This window comes from Peromyscus eremicus, chromosome 3 (assembly GCF_949786415.1).
Source record: "Peromyscus eremicus chromosome 3, PerEre_H2_v1, whole genome shotgun sequence".
Taxonomy (NCBI): Eukaryota; Metazoa; Chordata; class Mammalia; order Rodentia; family Cricetidae; genus Peromyscus; species Peromyscus eremicus.
Genome location: NC_081418.1, coordinates 44,571,566 through 44,589,687, shown reverse-complemented (window position 1 = coordinate 44,589,687; position 18,122 = coordinate 44,571,566). Strand labels below are relative to the sequence as shown.

Below are 18,122 nucleotides of genomic sequence, written 5' to 3'. Positions count from 1 at the left end.
TTGCAGCTTTCAGAAAATGTGATCGACCGGATGAAGGAGTCCTCTCCATCTGGCTCTAAGTCCCAGCGATATTCCAGTATTTATGGTGCTTCAGGTATGGCAGCGTTCTTATTTTAGGGGCTCTCATTAAAAAGAGCCTAAGTAGGAAAGATGATTCTAGTCAAGCTCAGCTCCCTTGTCTTTTGGTGTTTGGATGTTCAGCTTTCTAGGGTGAGTGTTAGAAAAGAAATCAGTATCAAGAGTTTCTTTTAAACGTTTGGCTGTGTTGTTAAATGCAGTTTGTGAAAGAAAAACTTTTGTTTTTTCCATCCAACTCCTAAACCCTCTGCTAAGCTTCAGAATGCTACTTCACACCTTTTGTGTGAAATGGTTTGATAGTAGGAATATTGGAGATTAAGGAGTAAATATTTAGTAAATACTTTTTTTTTTTTTTGAGAAAACTCCCTGGGGAGGGGGGAATAACCCCTGAAATTAGAAAATACTCATTTATTGCTTCTGATAGCTATACTGAATTATTAAATACCTCAAATGTTTTTATTTTCTAGTAATTTTTTAAGCTTCTACAAAAGATGTAGTTTGTTATAGTCTGATTTAGTTGTTGTGAAAATTCTATTAAATGGAATCCATAGAGAAGTTGTAAGCCTCATCCATAGGTCTTTTTGGATGAGAACAGTTAAAGAGACCCCCAGGACTTTTTCTTTTCCCTCACCTTTCTCCAGCTCCACCTGTGTACTTATCCAGCAAATAATTACCCAGAAGCTGCTGTGTGTCCAGACCTTCTCTTCCTTCTGATCTGGAGACAGAACCCAGCTTATGTGTGCTAGGCAAGAGCTCCACAACTGGGCTGCATCCCTGGTCCTCTCCCACTGTTCTTGATATTGCTCAGAAGATGACTGGACATGCTCTTGACTGTGGAATGACAAGAAGAACAATGTGGGAGGGAATACTTTTGGACCAAGAGTTTTTGAAGTTTATTTGAAAGGGCTTATTTGGCTGCAGGTTGTAAAAGTGAGAAATATGAACTGTTGGCACTTGCCACTGTCCCAGGGAGCAGTTGTGACCCTCAAGTTGACCATTAAGTTGACAAATATAACTTGACTTCTGATACCAAGCTTAATCAGGAACAGTTTTTGTCTTTTCAAAACTGCTTTTTTAGTAGGAGCGTTGAACAGTCTTCATGGTTAATTAACACAGATGAAAGACAAGCACATATCCAACTTAACGGCCCACAGACCCCATTTATTCTTCCGCAGACCTGCTGCTTCCCCCATCTTTTCTAGGAAAGATTAGATAATCAAACCTCCAAATGGAGCTGCATTTCTGTTTTCTGTTTTCCTTACTCTTTACATCTAGCCAGTGTCCGATCTTGTCAAAGCTATGTCTAAAATGCTTTTAATGTATCCTTCGGGCCCATTTCTACTGCTACAGTCCAGTAACTATCATCTCTTACTGTCCCTGCACAGACCCCTGTGCTGTGCTTTTTATACATAGTGGCCTCCATGTTTTCATGAAGAATGTGAATCAGTTTATGTCATGGCTCAGGTGCTTCTCTGTGGGATGTGTTCTGATGTGATTGGAATTATTTCCTGTGGCCTCATGAGATGCACCATGACTGGGCCCTGTCTACCTTTTCAGTATTATTATTTCATCATTTATCTCCCACCATCCATGCTCTGCTTACTCACTATGATAAACTCATGAGCTTCTGTCTTTGTCTGTTCACAGGGAAGTTCCCAGCTCCTAGGGTAGTATCTGCTTCTCAGTGCATGCTTATTATTAACTGTTAATTTAGGAAAAATTCTGTTACATATTTTGAAAGTAACTACTTCCGATCATTCTGATCCAGTTCCATAAATTTAGGCAACATTTACTGAATGCCTGCATTACAAATAATGAAACTTTTTGAGTTGTTTCAGAGAGTTTAGATTTTGTGCCGATATAATTAAATGCCTAATAAGACTATAAGGAAGGTAGAGGCAGACATTTAAAAACAAAAAAACAAAACCCTAGAAGATGTTGAAATTAATGTTAAGTATTTTGATTTAGGAATAAATTTTGATTTATGAATATTTTTAAATTTGGAACTTGTTCTAAAATTGGATTGGTTCTGCTTTGTTAAGGTAGACAGTGATAAAATAATGATGAAATGATAAGTAAGACAGGATATTTATATGGTAGAGTTGTGCTGAATCCTTTATCTCTTACCTGACCTTATTCTTAAAACCCTCCATGAAAGGAACTGTTACTAATGCACTTTATGCAGAAGAAAGCTGAGGCACACAGTGATGAATTATTTTGCCCAGAGTCACACAGCTGGTGAGCTACAGAGCTGAGAGTTAAACTCATCCATGTGACTCCAGAGTAAATGCCACTGTGTGTGATGACAGTTTGCATGACCTCCAGCTTCATTTGTAGAAGAGAAACTCGTAGGATGGAAGGAGCTGCCTGAGCTGTTCTGCTGGGCTTAGGAGAGAACCTTCTGTTCTGAGTGCTAGTTGATTCTTCAAGCTCTGTACTGTCTCACTCTGTGATGAACTGAAGGAGAGGGAAGGTTTTCCTTTTGGAGTTGGCTTTTTTAAAAAAATTAATTTGTGTGTGTGTGTGTGTGTGTGTGTGTGTGTGTGTGTGAGTGAGTGATAGCATGCATGTGGAGCCAGAGGACAACATTGTGGAATTGATTCTTTCCTTCCACCTTCACTGGATTCTGGGATTGAACTCAAGGTTGTCAGGTTGTCATGCTTTACCTGCTGAGCCATCTTGGCTGGCCCTTGGTTGGTTTCTTAAACTGACGCTTTGATAGAGTTAAGGGTAGGCTGGCTGACTTCTGTGAGTGCCCATGATATGTATGACCTGCAGAGCCAGGCATGGATGGTGTGATAAGCTTGGCTTTCTTGGGCAGTCTGTCTGTTCCCATTCTAGGTTTGACATGACTACAGACATGGCTCATGCTCAGCTGTGACCATCCTGGGCACTGAAGACCTAGACTATCACCTTGTGAGTTGGTGACCAGACTACTCTTGTTCGAAATAAAGAGTAGCTACTCCTTACCTTTGACCATTAAAAATTACATAAAAACTAATTAACGGAAATATAATAAGAATGTGTTTCTCAGATGCACTGGTCACATTTCATGGTCACTAACTGCATGTGGCTAGTGTCTGTCATGTTGGGTAATGCAGTGTAGACTAATTCTAGCCTGCAGGAAGCTCGGCTGTGTGGTTCTAGCCTGGGACTCACCAGTGCTGGGCATTTATCAGATGCTCTATTGATGTGACTGAGGCTTTGAGGCCAGATGGTTCTGTGTGCTGGTGGCTTGTGACTCTAACTCTGTCCCTTCCACATCACTCAACCTAGGACTGTCAGTAATGGAAATTCTGGGGACATTCTGTGGTGGTATAGTATCTTTTTTTTGTTTGTTTGTTTTTTCGAGACAGGGTTTCTCTGTGTAGTTTTGGTGCCTGTCTTGGATCTCGCTGTGTAGACCAGGCTGGCCTTGAACTCACAGAGATCTGCCTGTCTTTGCCTTCCGAGTGCTGGGATTAAAGACAGGCACCACCATCGCCCGGCTCTGGGTATAGCATCTTTATAGCAGTCTTGGACATAGCTTCGGCAGGTTTGGGAAGAGGATGTGGAGGTGTTGGCTCCTCATGCTCGGAGCAGTCGAATCACTTCTGGCACCATGACAGGAAAAAGACCCAGTAAGGCTATCATGTGGTTCCCTCCCTTCAACCTGAGCCAAAAGGAGAGCTAACGTTAGAATAGTATTTGAAGTGATCTTCCTTTATGTTCAGAAACCAGTTAGACCATGACTGTAGAAATTAGCAAACATTGGTTCTTAAAATTAAAAAAACATATTGTTAAAAGTTCTAACCTCTAAATTTATGTTCTCTTCTAAGTTTCTCTCATTGGGGTTTTAGTCAGTGCTCAGTAATAGAGTTCTTATGATTCATAATTCAGATGTGTTGTAAAATAATTTTTCAAGTCTACCAAAGTTTATTGATGGAAATGTCACCAGCTTTTTCTGCATTTTTCAGAAATTAAATGTGAGCTGAATTTTTAATGTTTATTAAAATGCTTTCTTTCTCTTAGGACTTACTCATACTAGCCCTAGGCTATTCACATGTGTGAATATAGGGCAGTGTGTTTGATGGACCAAGAACCATAGGATGTCTGAATATAAGAGCTAAGTTTATCATATGTATATGTACACACACACACACACACACACATATACACACAGACAAACACATAGTTTGGAGAATATAATTTATGTTCTACAAAAGTAAGTTTTTTTTTTAAGACTTTACTGAAGCTTTTTTTCCTTTTTTCGAGAAAGCTTGAACCAGATCAATGACTCGTTGCAATAAGTATTTGCATGTAAAACTGGGCAAAATAATACACTGTGTGGCACACAGCAGATTGCAGCACCACTTTAATAAAGGAATGTGCTCTAAAGAACTTCACTGTGTCTTCTGCCTCAGCTTCTTTGCTCCATTGTCACAACTATGTTGACTTGTTCCTACACCCACTAATTCTCTCCTTAGGTGGACAGAGGGGATGCCATTGTGCATAGTTACACGCTTACCTTTTTTATTAACATCTTGCATCTTTTGATTTTAAAAATCAATGTTGGCTATTGGCCTTTTCCCCCTCCATCTTGATCCTTTAGTTTTGCTGGCCTGTGGTGAGGTCAGTCCGTTCATGTTCGACCCTATCCACCCCTAAGAAACTGTCTCCAGATCAATATGAGAAAATCAAACAGGAAATGGTATTAGGCTGTTTATTGGTTTCCTAAGCCACTGGGAACCTGATGAAAATGATAAATCTGGAAAAAAAAAAAAGACAAATGAGCTCATTCTTATTATTATCTTCACCGTGGAAGTTTCTCTGTAAACTTCATGTCATTGTGAAAAATAAGAAAGATTTGCCGATTTGTGTTAAGCGTATTGCTGAGATCACTAAGTATTTGGCAGCCTTAACAAATTGCCGGAAACCAATTTGAGCAGGAAATAGCACAGCCCAAACTAAGCAGCCAATTTAGGGAAACAGATTCATCTATATGTTGTATGTATTTTTTCTCCAGAATCTGGCCCTTCTGGTTATTTTTAAACAGCTCCTTAAGGCTCATTTAGACACAGCACTGTAGGGAGAGTTCAAAGTTAACAAGTCTTGCTTATTCCTTTGACTGCTGTTTGCACATCTGAGTGAAGAAGGTACAGTGTCTTAGATCTCCTTCGGTTATATGTGAAACTTTGTGGATGCCAGTATCCTAGTCTGTAGTTTTTGCATTACTATAATGGATAATTAGCCTGGAGGTTCCAAAGCATTAAATCTAATCTCTAATGAGATCATCCTGCTCCTAAAAGAAGATCTGTAACAATCCACCTTTAATGAGTGATGAAGAAAACTCATGGTTAGTTCTTTCTGTGAACAGGTATTGGTATGGCAGTGATCTTGGACTTGAAAGAACAGGTATTGGTATGGAAGTGATCTTGGACTTGAAAGAACAGTTTGGTCAAGTCATATTTAGCATGATGGTGTTGTGCGGTATTTTTGAGTAAAGGAACCAATATGCAAGTGAGGTAGAGTGTATACAGAAGTCTGGGAGGCAGTTTAGGAAATGAAAGGAATGGATCAGAAGCTTGGCTTGCTGTGAAGGGATGTAGACTTGAGGCAGACCTTGAGGAGAAAGGGATCTGAGGGGTGTTAATGTGACAAATACTTCATATAAAATCAGTGAATAGAGCAGATTAATTCTGATAAGGTTTCCTGGGGCCTAACCAGAAGTTAAGGAGTTTCATCTTATCCTCTGAGGTCCTGGTAGCTACTGAGAAGTTTCATCTAATTTTAGGATAGAAGATTAGAAAATTGCATTAGTTGCTTCTTCCTTCATGTACATCCAGATGTTAATAACGTTTTTATGGTTAAAAATAAAGTGCTGATTTTTTCATTGATATTTTTATATTTAACAAAGACATCTGAGTGGTAAGAATACGTCTATTCTACCATTGCATAAAATAAGACCATTTTCCTTTTAAGTGAAAAAAATTATAAGCATTTTTATTTATCCTTATTTGGCCCTGTGAGGACAAGAAAAAGAATACAAAAGTTGTCCTTAGCTGTGTGAGGCCGTGTGGCACTGTGGGCTGTATCATGAGTTTTGAGCGTAAATGAGATGTTCAGATGGTGTGATGGTTTGAATGAAAGTGGCCTCCATAGGCTCATGTAGTTGAATGTTTAGTCCCTAGTTGTGGAGCTGTTTTAGAAAGATTAGGAGTTGTGGCCTTGTAGGAGGAGGTGTGTCACTGGGGATGGGCTTTGAGGCTTTAAAAGACCATGCCAGGCCCAATCTCACTGTGAGCTCTCAGCTCCTGCCCCAGAGCTGTGCATGCTGCTGCTGCTGCCATGCTCCTGGCAATGATGGTCATGGACTAACCTTCTGAAACTGAAAGCAAGCCCCCAATTAAATGCTTCCTTTCGTAAGTTGTGTTTCTTCATAGCAGTTGAACAGTAACTAAGACAAGTGCTTTCTTGGCAGGGTAGAGAGAGGATGAGTTGAAACCAGATAGGGAAGGGAAGCCATTTTATGGTCTTTGTAGATGTAGTAAAGGCTGGGGATTTGGGGGACCTGGTAACTTGATGATAAGCCTGCATGGCTGGGTAGTGATGATTTTTGGCTCAGTCCTTATCTTCTCATCTGGGTCACTTTACTTGGTGTCATCTGATTTATTACTCTTGGTCTTACATTTTCTTTTAAGAAACCAGCAAAAGTTTAAAATCTATCTCAACATTCTGAGGAGGACTTAGGCCTTTTTATATAACAGTCAATTCCTGGCTAGGAAGTTTATATTTTAGGGCAGCCTGGGGATAGTGCAAGAGGGGTCACACACACAACAGGTGCAGTGCCAGAGGGAAGGAGTTACAGAGAAAAAGCTTAGCACTTTCTGGAATATTCCCGAGTTACACTTTACAATAGTCCCCTGCCATTAGGAAATTCTGCCTAGTGAACTTCCTGTTAGTGGATTAAATGCTGGCTCTGTGGCTTTTAAGTAAATTTTTGGTGGTCTCAGCCTTGTGACCACCTCTGTAATTTACCATACATATGTGCTTACAGGTGATATGAAGGCCAGTGGGTCAGAGAGTCCCTGCTTCTGGCTGGCTTGCTGAGAAGCAGCAGCAGCATGGGAGGGGCCTATGTGTGAGGATTAGAGCTGGAGGAATGCCAGTTCCCATAGTTCCCACAGTTCCTGTGGGCTAGAGTTAAGGCATATGCTACTTGCCCTGAGTCTCACTCTGAGATGGGAGGAAAAAAAGAACACCTATTTTTTGCTGCAGTAGATTTTTGGATACTAACTTTAAGGTGATTTTAAGAGTGGATTATATTTTCTCAACTGTTCATGGATAAGACAAATAAATCATGGATATTATTAGAGGCAAAAACTATAAGGTAGGAATTTGTAATCTTGTCTCAAGATTTATAAAATACAAGACTTTTGTCTATCTAAACTACTCTGATGGAGTATGGAGAATAAAGACATGCCAACATGTAGAAATACTATTTTTGACTTAAATCTTACATGCCAGTTGTAAAATAAATGCCTAATTAGCAATCTTATTGTCTTTCTTGGAATTTGACAGATTTTATAGGACATCATTGGGATAGCCTAGATCTCTTAAAACAATTGCCCGAGAGAGCTTCAAATGTGCATTTTTCTATTGCATGTGGAGATATTCAAAATCAATCCATTGACTTTCCAGCTGTCAGCCAAATAATAGGTTATTGTTGTTGATGATGATGTTTTTTCCTTTTAAAAGACGTTTGAGAAAGTAAGGCCTGGCACACCATTTTATTTCTTCCTGTTCCCCTTTTCTTTTCTTTCTTTTTTTTTTTTTTTGGTTTTTCGAGACAGGGTTTCTCTGTGTAGTTTTGTGCCTTTCCTGGAACTCACTTTGGAGACCAGGCTGGCCTTGAACTCACAGAGATCCGCCTGGCTCTGCCTCCCGAGTGCTGCTGTTCCCCTTTTCTATTCCTCTGCTTCATCCAGTTACTCCTGAAGTATTAGGCCATTCCCCCCTGCTTGGGAGAATTAAGTGTTTTAAGCTTTCCTTTTAAACCTGTTCTAACTTAGGGCTTCTTGACACTTTGCTGACAGCTATCACAGTACTGGAGGGCCTTGTAAGGCCTTGGGAACTATGTGGATAGAGAGGATCATCAGACTTTTCCAAGGAGTGGCTGTGATGTGCTTGAGACAATTCCTGGTTCCCCTGAGTAAGTGGATAATTGAAATATGCTCTTTAATTAGCCGGCAGCAAATGATTGGAGCTTGAAATTACTTGGTTGCAGGGTAGCATTGATAACACTTTGGTTACTCTTTGGTTGATGGTGTGGTGGTGAAGTACATAGTCTGGAAGCCAAGCTGCACTCACACTGGTGGTAGCATTTCCGTCCTTTGTGACACTGGGAGTAGTGTTGCTTTTGCTCTAGGCTTACTTGGCCATATGCCATCATTGCTGTCATGGGGACACCCTGTCTTGCTCCTCTGCATTTGGTTAGACACTCCACAGCTTTATTCTAGGTTGTTTGCCTTCTGATTTCAAGTTTTATGGTTTCCCTCATGGTGTCACTGCCCTACTCTGACCACAGTCATTTCTCCCTGCTTTGCTCAAACCATCTGTGCCTGGGGTCCCTGCCTTCAGCCTTGCATTTCTCAGCCTGTTCTCATCATAGCCCCAGTACTTTTTCATTTCGGTAAGACCAATTATGCCTTGGTTGAAGATGTGGGAGGGAGGCTCCACCTTCCTCTTGGGAGGACGTCTAAATCTCTTGCTGCCACCATGGTCCTGCAATACTCTGTTGCCCGGTGGGTTTCTTCTGTCATCTCCCAGACCTCCTCTGTCATGCCTAACCTTTTCGTGTGTAACCAGAATGGAAGCCCTGAGTGTACCTGAACTTGTTCTTTTGAGGACATGCCTGTGTTGTTCTTTTCTCAGTCCTGTTCCCCCAGCTGTCTAGCCCAGCCCCACCCCACTTTACTTTCTACCATGTTTGTCGGGAGAACTTCTATACACTGTTTTAGACTTCTTCCCAGAAACCACCCTGTGAGTGATCCCTGCCTGCTAACCTGGGTCTTGTGTGGACCCACAGGGCCCTGTTGTACATTGTCTGTGTAGGACCTCACACGCAGTCCCCAAATTGTTCTTTAATTCACTCCTCCAGTGACCACAGCTCTGTTTTCTCCTCTGTTCTCTGAGGCCCTCCTTGAGGGCGCTTCCTCCTGGGTTCCCTTGACTTCAGTGTTGACAGTCTTTTTGCTAACCTGAGTAGCAGTTGCAGAACTGTGTTTACTGTAGGTAAACACTGACCTGTTGAGCCTGCGCTACACTAATGAGCATAGAAGGTCTCAGGGTTGGCATGGTTCCTCAGAAGCCGTTGACTCATCTTGCCAGTGTGGACTGCTTAAACAGATGATTTTATTTTATTTCATTTTATTTAATTAATTAATTGTTTTTGTCTTAGATACATTGGTGTTTTGCCTGCATTTATGTCTGTGTGAGGGTGTTGGAGCCACTGGACTGGAGTTACAGACAGTTGTGAGTTGCCATGTGGGTGCTGGGAATTAAACCCAGGTCCTCTGGAAGATCAGCTAGTGCTCTTAACCACTGAGCCGTCTCTCCCGCTCCCAACAGATAATTTTTAAACACCTCCTTTTGGTTCACAGATTTTACTCACCCTGTCAGATAGACTTCATCGATGTACGGTTGCACACAGGTGTGCCTCTTTGACTCCTTACTTGCTTCAAGCCTTTGAGGGCAGTGACTGTTTGCTGCTTGCTCATCTTCTGTTTTCTCAGCTACAGGGACTGCAATGCCAGCTGTTCAGTAACAGTTTATAGAATGAATGCGTGGAAACAAACCAGAAAGCACAGCCCGATGTGTAAGTATATGTGTTAGCTAGAGTCAAAGAGGAGAGGGGCCTTTCCGTTGAATTGGTTCCGGTGGGGAGGGATGTGAGGATCTTCCCCATGCTTGGGTTGATACACTTGTTCTTCCAGTTTCGGGTCTCAGCTGTGCAGATCCAAGGACTCCCCATTGAAAGAGGCTTTTGGAATACTATCTGGAGAAAGTGGCAGGAATGGAGCTTGACTGGAGATTGGGTCTCACTCCTAGTCACTGATTTAGTTTGGAAAGAAGGTACTCACTAGCACAAACTTGCCAAAGTTTGGAAGGGACTGGAGCAGGCTATTGTTCTTTTGGGTCCGCAGCTCTCAGCAGCAGGTATCACACCCTGCTTTGCATCTTCATAGCTGCTTTGCTGTGGGATTTGGCTTGGGTTAGGTTAGTGTGTTTGGGCCTAGAGTTCAGCTTTGGCGGTCTTCTTTGTTGGGACCAGGTCCTCACTTTCCGTGGAAACGTTGGGATCCTTAAGATTTAAGTTTCTTCATACCATACCTTCTTGTGGGGCTTTACCTCACTTCCTGACTCAGTGTTCATAATTCTTTTCTTCCTGGAAGGATCTCTGCCCTCTTCTGAAACCCCTGGGCTAGCTCTCTGAGGTCTTGGGCTTCTGGTGTCCTGAGGCACAGCTGGATGGAAGGCTGCCTTTGCTCAAGCCAGTGTGCAGAAGCTAGGGAGACTGACTCCTGTGTATTTGAACACATCAACATCTAACTGCCAAATGAAGAAATGAACTACAACTAAGGATTTGGTTTGGCTTCTATGGGCTTTTACAAACATTGCTTCCCATCGTATCTCCTTGTCACATGCTCTACTGCGGCAGATTGGTTTTATTCACCATTTTATTTTGGTAGGTACATTTAATTTATCAGGTGTAATTAGCTTGCTGTTGACATAATGGCTATGTAATGACTTTAAAAATAAGATAAAATATTGATTGCTGTAGGCTGTTGTTTTTCAGGATAGACCTGAGGAATGATACAGAAATCAATTACTGTATTCAGGATTATTTTGATTTAAATCACAGGTATTAAAGCAGAATTTGATTTCAGCAACTCCCTAAAACATTTTCATTGTTTTGTCGTATCACCAGCTAGGTTATAGGTGCTGAATCTTGTCTGATGATTTATACAAATTTACTTTTTGTTTATTTAATTTTTTATTTTTGAGATGGTAATCATGTAGTCCTTGTTAGTTTCAAACTTCCTGAGTAACTGTGGCTGGCCCTGAGCTCCTAATCTTTCTGCCTCAGTCTCCTGAGTATTGATTGGGATCATAGACATACATGGCCAGGACCAGCTTTACACAAATTATTTAACAAAGTAGCATTGTTTCGGTGGGTTGTTTTTACCACCCCTCAGCATATTCCCTGTGGAACTTGGCGGGCTCTGTGTGCATGCTGGAAGCCATGGTGATGGCAGTACCGCTCCCTGCAGTCTTCCGTCCATGGAGGCCAGCGGGCTGGCCCAGCAGCTTTTGTGTGATTGTGTGGACGACGTGGATACACTGAGTAGTTTGTTTTATGAAACATGTTGACTTCGTGGATTCCCGTGGGGTTGAAGCCATAAGTGCATCTGTGCTATCTTTTAAGACTTTGCTAAAAATGTTGCTTTAATAATTCTATTTTAGAAACTTCTTAGCATGATTATTGTAAGAGTATGGGAAGTTCTTTTCATGATTAGTTTTTGACCTTTGGCATACTTTATTAGTTTTTTTAATAAAAAAAGAAAAACAGTATATAATTAAAAATACTTTTATGAATCCTGATAAGCATATACATAATAAATTACTTTCTCTAATTATTTTTTCCTGTCCTATTAAACATGATATCTCTACTGACATAGCCTTTGTTTAATAACTATATTCATCTTTTTGTGAAAATGACAAAGGAAAACTTTTAAAAATGGATTTTTAAAAACTGCTGTTGCCGGGCGGTGGTGGCGCACGCCTTTAATCCCAGCACTCGGGAGGCAGAGCCAGGCGGATCTCTGTGAGTTCGAGGCCAGCCTGGTCTCCAAAGCGAGTTCCAGGAGAGGCGCAAAGCTACACAGAGAAACCCTGTCTCGAAAAAACCAAAAAAAAACAAAAAAAAAAAACAAAAAAAAAAAAAACTGCTGTTTAATTGATCATTAAGGTTTATAGGACTTTGAACTGAAACTTTTTGAGGCCATATTCTATTTTGATTGAAAACTATCCTGTTCTTTTTAGTCAGGTGACATTGAACTGTTAGACACCTGGTACTGGTACTGGTACTCGGACCTACAGCATTTTTTCTGATGTACTTTCAGGCTAAGTAGGCCTAGGTGCAAAGGCCCACAGATGGAATCATCACCTGGTTGCTTGTTGTCATGAAATGAGACTGTGTCAATAGGACCACTGAGGAAAGGAGCCCAAACCTTCAAATGGGAAACGAAAGGCAGTAGTCGAGTCACCTCTGAATAGGAGTGTTTTGTGTGTGTTTGGTGTGCAGTGAGCCTTTGCCACTTAATCGTCTTAATAGTTGTGTGATCCTGGGCAGGTTGTCTCATTTTCCTCCAGGGTAAAATGGAGAGGCTAATGGCATCTTCACGTGGTTGTCATAGAGACTAAATGGGATAAGGTGCAGTTGTTGAAATGTATCAGGAGATCAATAGAAGGCTCTTTTTCCCTGTGTTAGTACAGGAGCCAGGGCTCCAACTTCACTGTCACCCTTTACCAGCTCCAGTGTGATCCTTGTCCAAGTGAACAGCTTTTTTCTTCCTACCCCTTTACCTTTCGCTGGGTTTTCTGTACCTTGTTTCCCAAACATTTGTTTAGTTTTGGCTGTGTCAGATACTGTGCTAATAAATGCTGGGCTGTAGAAATGAATAGAGCAGAGCACTGCAGTATGAGTCATAATGGAAAAACATAGGGACCTTCTTCCTGGAGAAGGCAGAGTATAGATTTCAGGAAAAACATGGTGATGTCGTCTTTGAATAGTCCAGGATGAATAGGAGTTTGCAGTCAGGTAAGTTGTTTTTGGTGGTAGAGAATGGAGGTGAGCAAGAGGGGCAGTGTGTGGGTGAAGAAATGGAAGGAACAGTGGTTGGAATCATAAGGGGGTTGGTGATTTCTGGGAATTGCAACTAGTTATGTTTTTTGGAAATGCAGATACTTAGTGGAAGAGGAGGTAACAAGGAGTGCATTCAATTTGCAATAAAGCTAAGGAGTGTGCATTCCCTCTTGTAGGAAATGCTGCCATCCTCACTCACATTTTTAGACCCAGAGAGAGAGAGAGAGAGAGAGAGAGAGAGAGAGAGAGAGAGAGAGAGAGACAGAGAGAGAGACAGAGACAGAGAGAGAGAGACAGAGAGAGAGAGACAGAGAGAGACAGAGAGACAGACAGAGAGACAGAGAGACAGAGAGAGAGAGAGACAGAGAGAGAGACAGAGACAGAGAGAGAGACAGAGAGACAGACAGAGACAGACAGACACGGAGGGAGAGAAGAAGCTTTATTGGAATGTTTCTTGATTCTGTTTGTCTTCTAAATCCATGGTGTATGCTATTGTCTTTTATCTAAGAATTCTATGGCTGTGATAAAATGCCATGACCAAAAATAACCTGGAGAGGAAAGGGTTTATTTCATTTTACAGCGTGTAGTCCATCGTCCAGGAAGTCAGGGTGGAAACTCAAGGCAGGAACCTGGAGGTAGGAGGTGATGCAGAGACCATTGAGGAGTGCTGCTTACTGGCTTGCTCTCTATGGCTTGCACAGTTTGCTTTCTTCTACCACTGATGACACCTGTCTAAGAGTAACACACCAACAATAGGATGTGCTCTTTCACATAATCATTAATCAAAATACCCGACAGCCTTGCCCACAGACCAGTCTGGTGGGGGCATTTTCTTCTTCACAAATGACTCTTGCTTGTTTTAAGTTGATATAAAACTAGCCAACACAGGTATTTTGCATGATCTTCTTTGGGAATTCAATCCTTTCTACTAATTTATGCCTGTGCTAGGCATACATTTTTAGTTGGACATGAAGCTCCTGGTGCAGGCAGAGTACATACCTGACCTCTAGGTTTACTGTGACTACTTGTACATCTGCTTCACTTATAGATGGTGTTCAAAAATCATGTCAATGGGAACACTGAATGGAAGTCCTCGCTAACTGCTTCATCTTCAGAGTAGACATCAGTTGTTATTATTGTGGTTGTTGTCATTTATCAGGGTTGGAGGTTGAGCTCAAGATCTTATGTATGCTAGGCAAGAGATCCAAGTGTATTGTTATTATTATTAAAAATAATTAGCCTAGACCTAGTAGCATGAGCTTTGGAATATTGCCAAACCTCCCATGATGCCAGGGAATGTCTATTGAGTCTTTACATTGACTTGTTTTCTGTCATAAGTGGGATATAGCAATTTTTTTTAGTACTAGCAGAGTGGCATTGTTGGGTATATTTGACCAATGTATTTTTATTTTTCAAGTGTTGATGTTTGTTATTTTACAGAGACATAGTATTGGTGGTAGAAGTCTTCCTGTCACCTTCAGCATAAGGCAGCAGGTATCATTTTTTTTAGGTAGTTGATCTTTTTTAGGGTTTTCTCATTAACAGGCACTTTCCAAGTATTTCATACTGCAGCATTTCTGAAGCCGTGATTAATAAAACATGTGTCCTCAGGTAAACTGTTTAATGTGGTTTTCCCTTTTTTCCACATTATAGGGACTGATAGTTTCTGTTCTGATGGAACAGCAGGAGCACCTATGCTGGCTGGTTTGCTCACTCATGCAAAATTTAGCCGTTTTGAAAAATGAACAAAGATCGTAGCCAAAAGGTATTCATCATGCCATCTATCCACAAGAAATTGTGAATGAATTCATCATCAAATAACTTAAACAAAGCAGTTATTTCCTGATCCTCTATCACCAGAGTGATCCTTCAGGACGTTTGCTGTTAATATATGTACATTTTTCTTTCTCATGATTGTCAACTCTTGAAAGGTAGGAGGCTTCAGATTAATGGATTGGGCGGCTGATACCATCCTTTTGATCCTGATTTAGGGGTAGTGGAATCTGACTGTAATGGTCAGTGTATTATGTTTGGATTCTCCCAGTTTACCCTGCAAGTAGATGAGTTTTACTCAGTGTTTAGCCTGGGCCTGAGTCAGTGGCTCTTTCCAAACATGTGTGAGAGGACCTCCTGGATAAATGGAAGCATAGACTATGGTATTTTGTGGAATATCTCTCAGTTGTCTCAGGCCCATTGACCCTCTTATGTGTGACCCACACTCCTAAGGATTTCTCAGAGATACCTGTTAAGACATTATTCACCTAGCACTCTGCTAGGGAAGAAGGAACATGGAAAGGTATAGATATAGAGGAACTGATGTGTCTGAGCCTGGATGTTTGGGGTGGACTGTCAGCTCTAAGCTTTCTTGCATCTGTCTAGGTAGAAGAACTGTTTTCTTCATTGAATCCTGATAACACAGGTACATTTTTAAATGAGTGGCTGAGTTTTCAACTATGTATATTTATTATTAGAGTCATCTATAATTATAATATACACTTAATATATATCTATGAACCTTTATTAAATGAGGATTTTTAAAGTTTGCCCTCAGTCTGAAATACATTTTTATCTACAAGTATTCATTTATATATTTTATACATTCTGCGTACATATGTGTGATGTATATGCTCAATTTTATAAATAAAAAATTAAATGGATACATAAAATGATCAAAGTGCATTCATGCATTACACATTTATTATTACTGTTATTTTTATATCCTGACCGCTATTTCCCTTCCCTCTTCATCTCCCAGTCACCCCCGCCTCCCCATCCACTCCTCTCTAGAAAAGGGCAGTCCTCTCATGGATTTCATCCAAACATGGAACATCAAGTTGCAGTAAGACTAGGCACCTCTCCTTGTATTAAGGCGGGATGAGGCAACCCAGTATGAGGAATATGGTCTCCAAAGCAGGCAAAAGGGTCAGAAGACAGCCCCTGCTCCCACTGTTAGGAGTCCCACAAGAAGATCGAGCTACACAACTGTAACATATGTAGAGGGCCTAGGTCAGTCCCATGCAGGCTCCCTGCTTGTTGGTTCAGTGTCTGTGAGCTCCTGTGAGCCCAAATTAGTTGGTTCTATGGGTTTTCTTGTGATATCCTTGACCCCCCTGGCTCCTATAATCCTTCCTCCCCCTCTTCAGAAGGATTCATTGAGCTCCACCTAATATTTGCCTGTGGGTCTGTGCATCTGTTTCCATCGGTTGCTGGATGAAGCCTCTCTGATGACAGTTGGGCTAGGCACCAATCTATGAGTATAGCAGAATATCATTAGGAATCATTTCATTGACTTTTTTTTTTTTTTTTCAGTTGTGTTTGGTTCTATCCTAGGTCTCTGGGCTGTCCCGCCTCTGGGTCCTGGCCTTCTAATAAGCAATGTCATGGGTGGGCTCCCTTTCATGGTATAGGTCTCAAGCTAGACCATTTATTGAATGACTACTCCCATAATTTTTGTGCCACCTTTACCCCAGCACATCTTGTAGGCAGGACAAATTGTAGGTCGAAGGTTATATGGCTGGGTTGGTGTCCTAACCCCTCCACTGGAAGTCTTTCCTGGTTACAGGAGATGGCCAGTTCAGGCCTCATATCCCCCATTACTAGGAGTCTTAGCTGGGGTCACCCTCATAGATTCCTGGGAGTTTCCATTGCACTAGGTTTCTAGCTTGTCACCGAGATGCCACCAATTCCATTTGTCTTTCCTCCCCCACCTGATCCCTCCTGTTTCCCTTCCCCCATATCTGTTCTATTTCCCCTTCCTAGGGCGATTCAAGTGGTCCCCCTTGAGCCCTCCTTGTTACTCAGTGTCTCTGGGTCTGTGGGTTTTAGCATGGTTCATCTTTATAGATAATACCCACTTGTAAGTGAGTACATATCATGTTTGTCTTTCTGGGTCTGGGTTACCTCACTCAGGATGATTTTTTTTTTCCAGTTCCATCCATTTGCCTGCAAATTTCATGACTTTTTTTTTTTGACAGCTGAGTAATACTCCACTGTGTAAATGTATCACATTTTCTTTGTCCATTCTTTGGTTGAGGGACATCTAGGTGGTTTTCAGTTTCTGGCTATTACTAAGAAAGCTGTGGGGGGATCTGTGGTTGTTATGTAAAGTGAACAGAAAATTTCTTAATTAAAAAAAAATTGAAAAAAAATAAAAAAGGACCTGCCTAGATAATAAATGTTCTAAGGATGATTAAAAAAAAGAAAGAAAGAAAAGAAAAAGAAAAAAGAAAGAGAGCTGCTATGCTATGAACATAGTTGAGCAAGTATCCTTGTGTTATGATGAAATGTCCTTTGGGTATATGCCCAGGAGTGGTATAGCTGGGTCTTGAGGTAGATTGATTCCCAATTTTCTGAGATAGCTCCATATTGATTTCCAAAGTGGCTGTACAAGTCTGCACTTCTACCAGCAATGGAGGAGGCACACATGCATTTTTAAAGATCAATTATTGTAAGATCTGTGTGGTTTTTTTTCTTCTTCCAATTTGGATATAATGCTTAGAATAACTTGGCTAGTAGAGAAAAGCTATTGGCAGCTTCTAGACTTAAAAGAGTCACTACAAAATAAAGATGCATTTATTTTCCCTCTTGATTCCCAGGTTAAGAAATAGCATGTTGGAATGTTTATGCCACCTACTGGACCTGGCACATGTTATACACTTTAGAAAAACCAGATCAAGAGTAAAACCGAAAAGTTAATGCTAAGCATATCATGTCTCATTAGAAAAAGAATAGTTAAGGCGTACCTATGCTATTTGATTCTTGAGGGTAAACGTTAAAATTCACTTTGATTTAAAATTGCTAACCCTACACTTTTCAATTATTTGTGTTTCTTAAGACTCTAGTCAGTTCTTTGCCTCACTCTCCCCTAAAGGTAAAATGGTGAAATTCGGGTTTGGTACTTTCTTCATTAGAAAGCTGTTACTTTCTGTATCCCAGCTCCTCTCAGGCAGTTTGTTTTAATGAGGGCGACTGGCTATCATGGGAGTTTCCCTTCCCCATCCCTGATGACTGGTAGATAGATAGGGCAGAGACAGACCCTGAAATCAGAGTGCTGAAGAATGCAGCCATGGCTGGCCTGCTGCACAACATATGAAATGAAAAAGGTTTGTTTTACTGGTGCGCCCCCTCCCCCCAGTGA

At 41.1% G+C, this 18,122-nt stretch overlaps 1 protein-coding gene across 2 annotated transcripts in view; it reads left to right on the top strand.

Moving 5' to 3' along the window:
- The window catches only part of Chchd3 (coiled-coil-helix-coiled-coil-helix domain containing 3), a 278,206-nt gene that overhangs the window by 10,935 nt on the left and 249,149 nt on the right, over window positions 1-18,122 (top strand). For both annotated transcript variants that reach the window (XM_059257530.1, XM_059257529.1), the window contains exon 2: window positions 7-94. In XM_059257530.1, coding sequence (XP_059113513.1) covers window positions 7-94 — 88 coding nt within the window. The remainder of the gene's footprint in view (window positions 1-6; window positions 95-18,122) is intronic.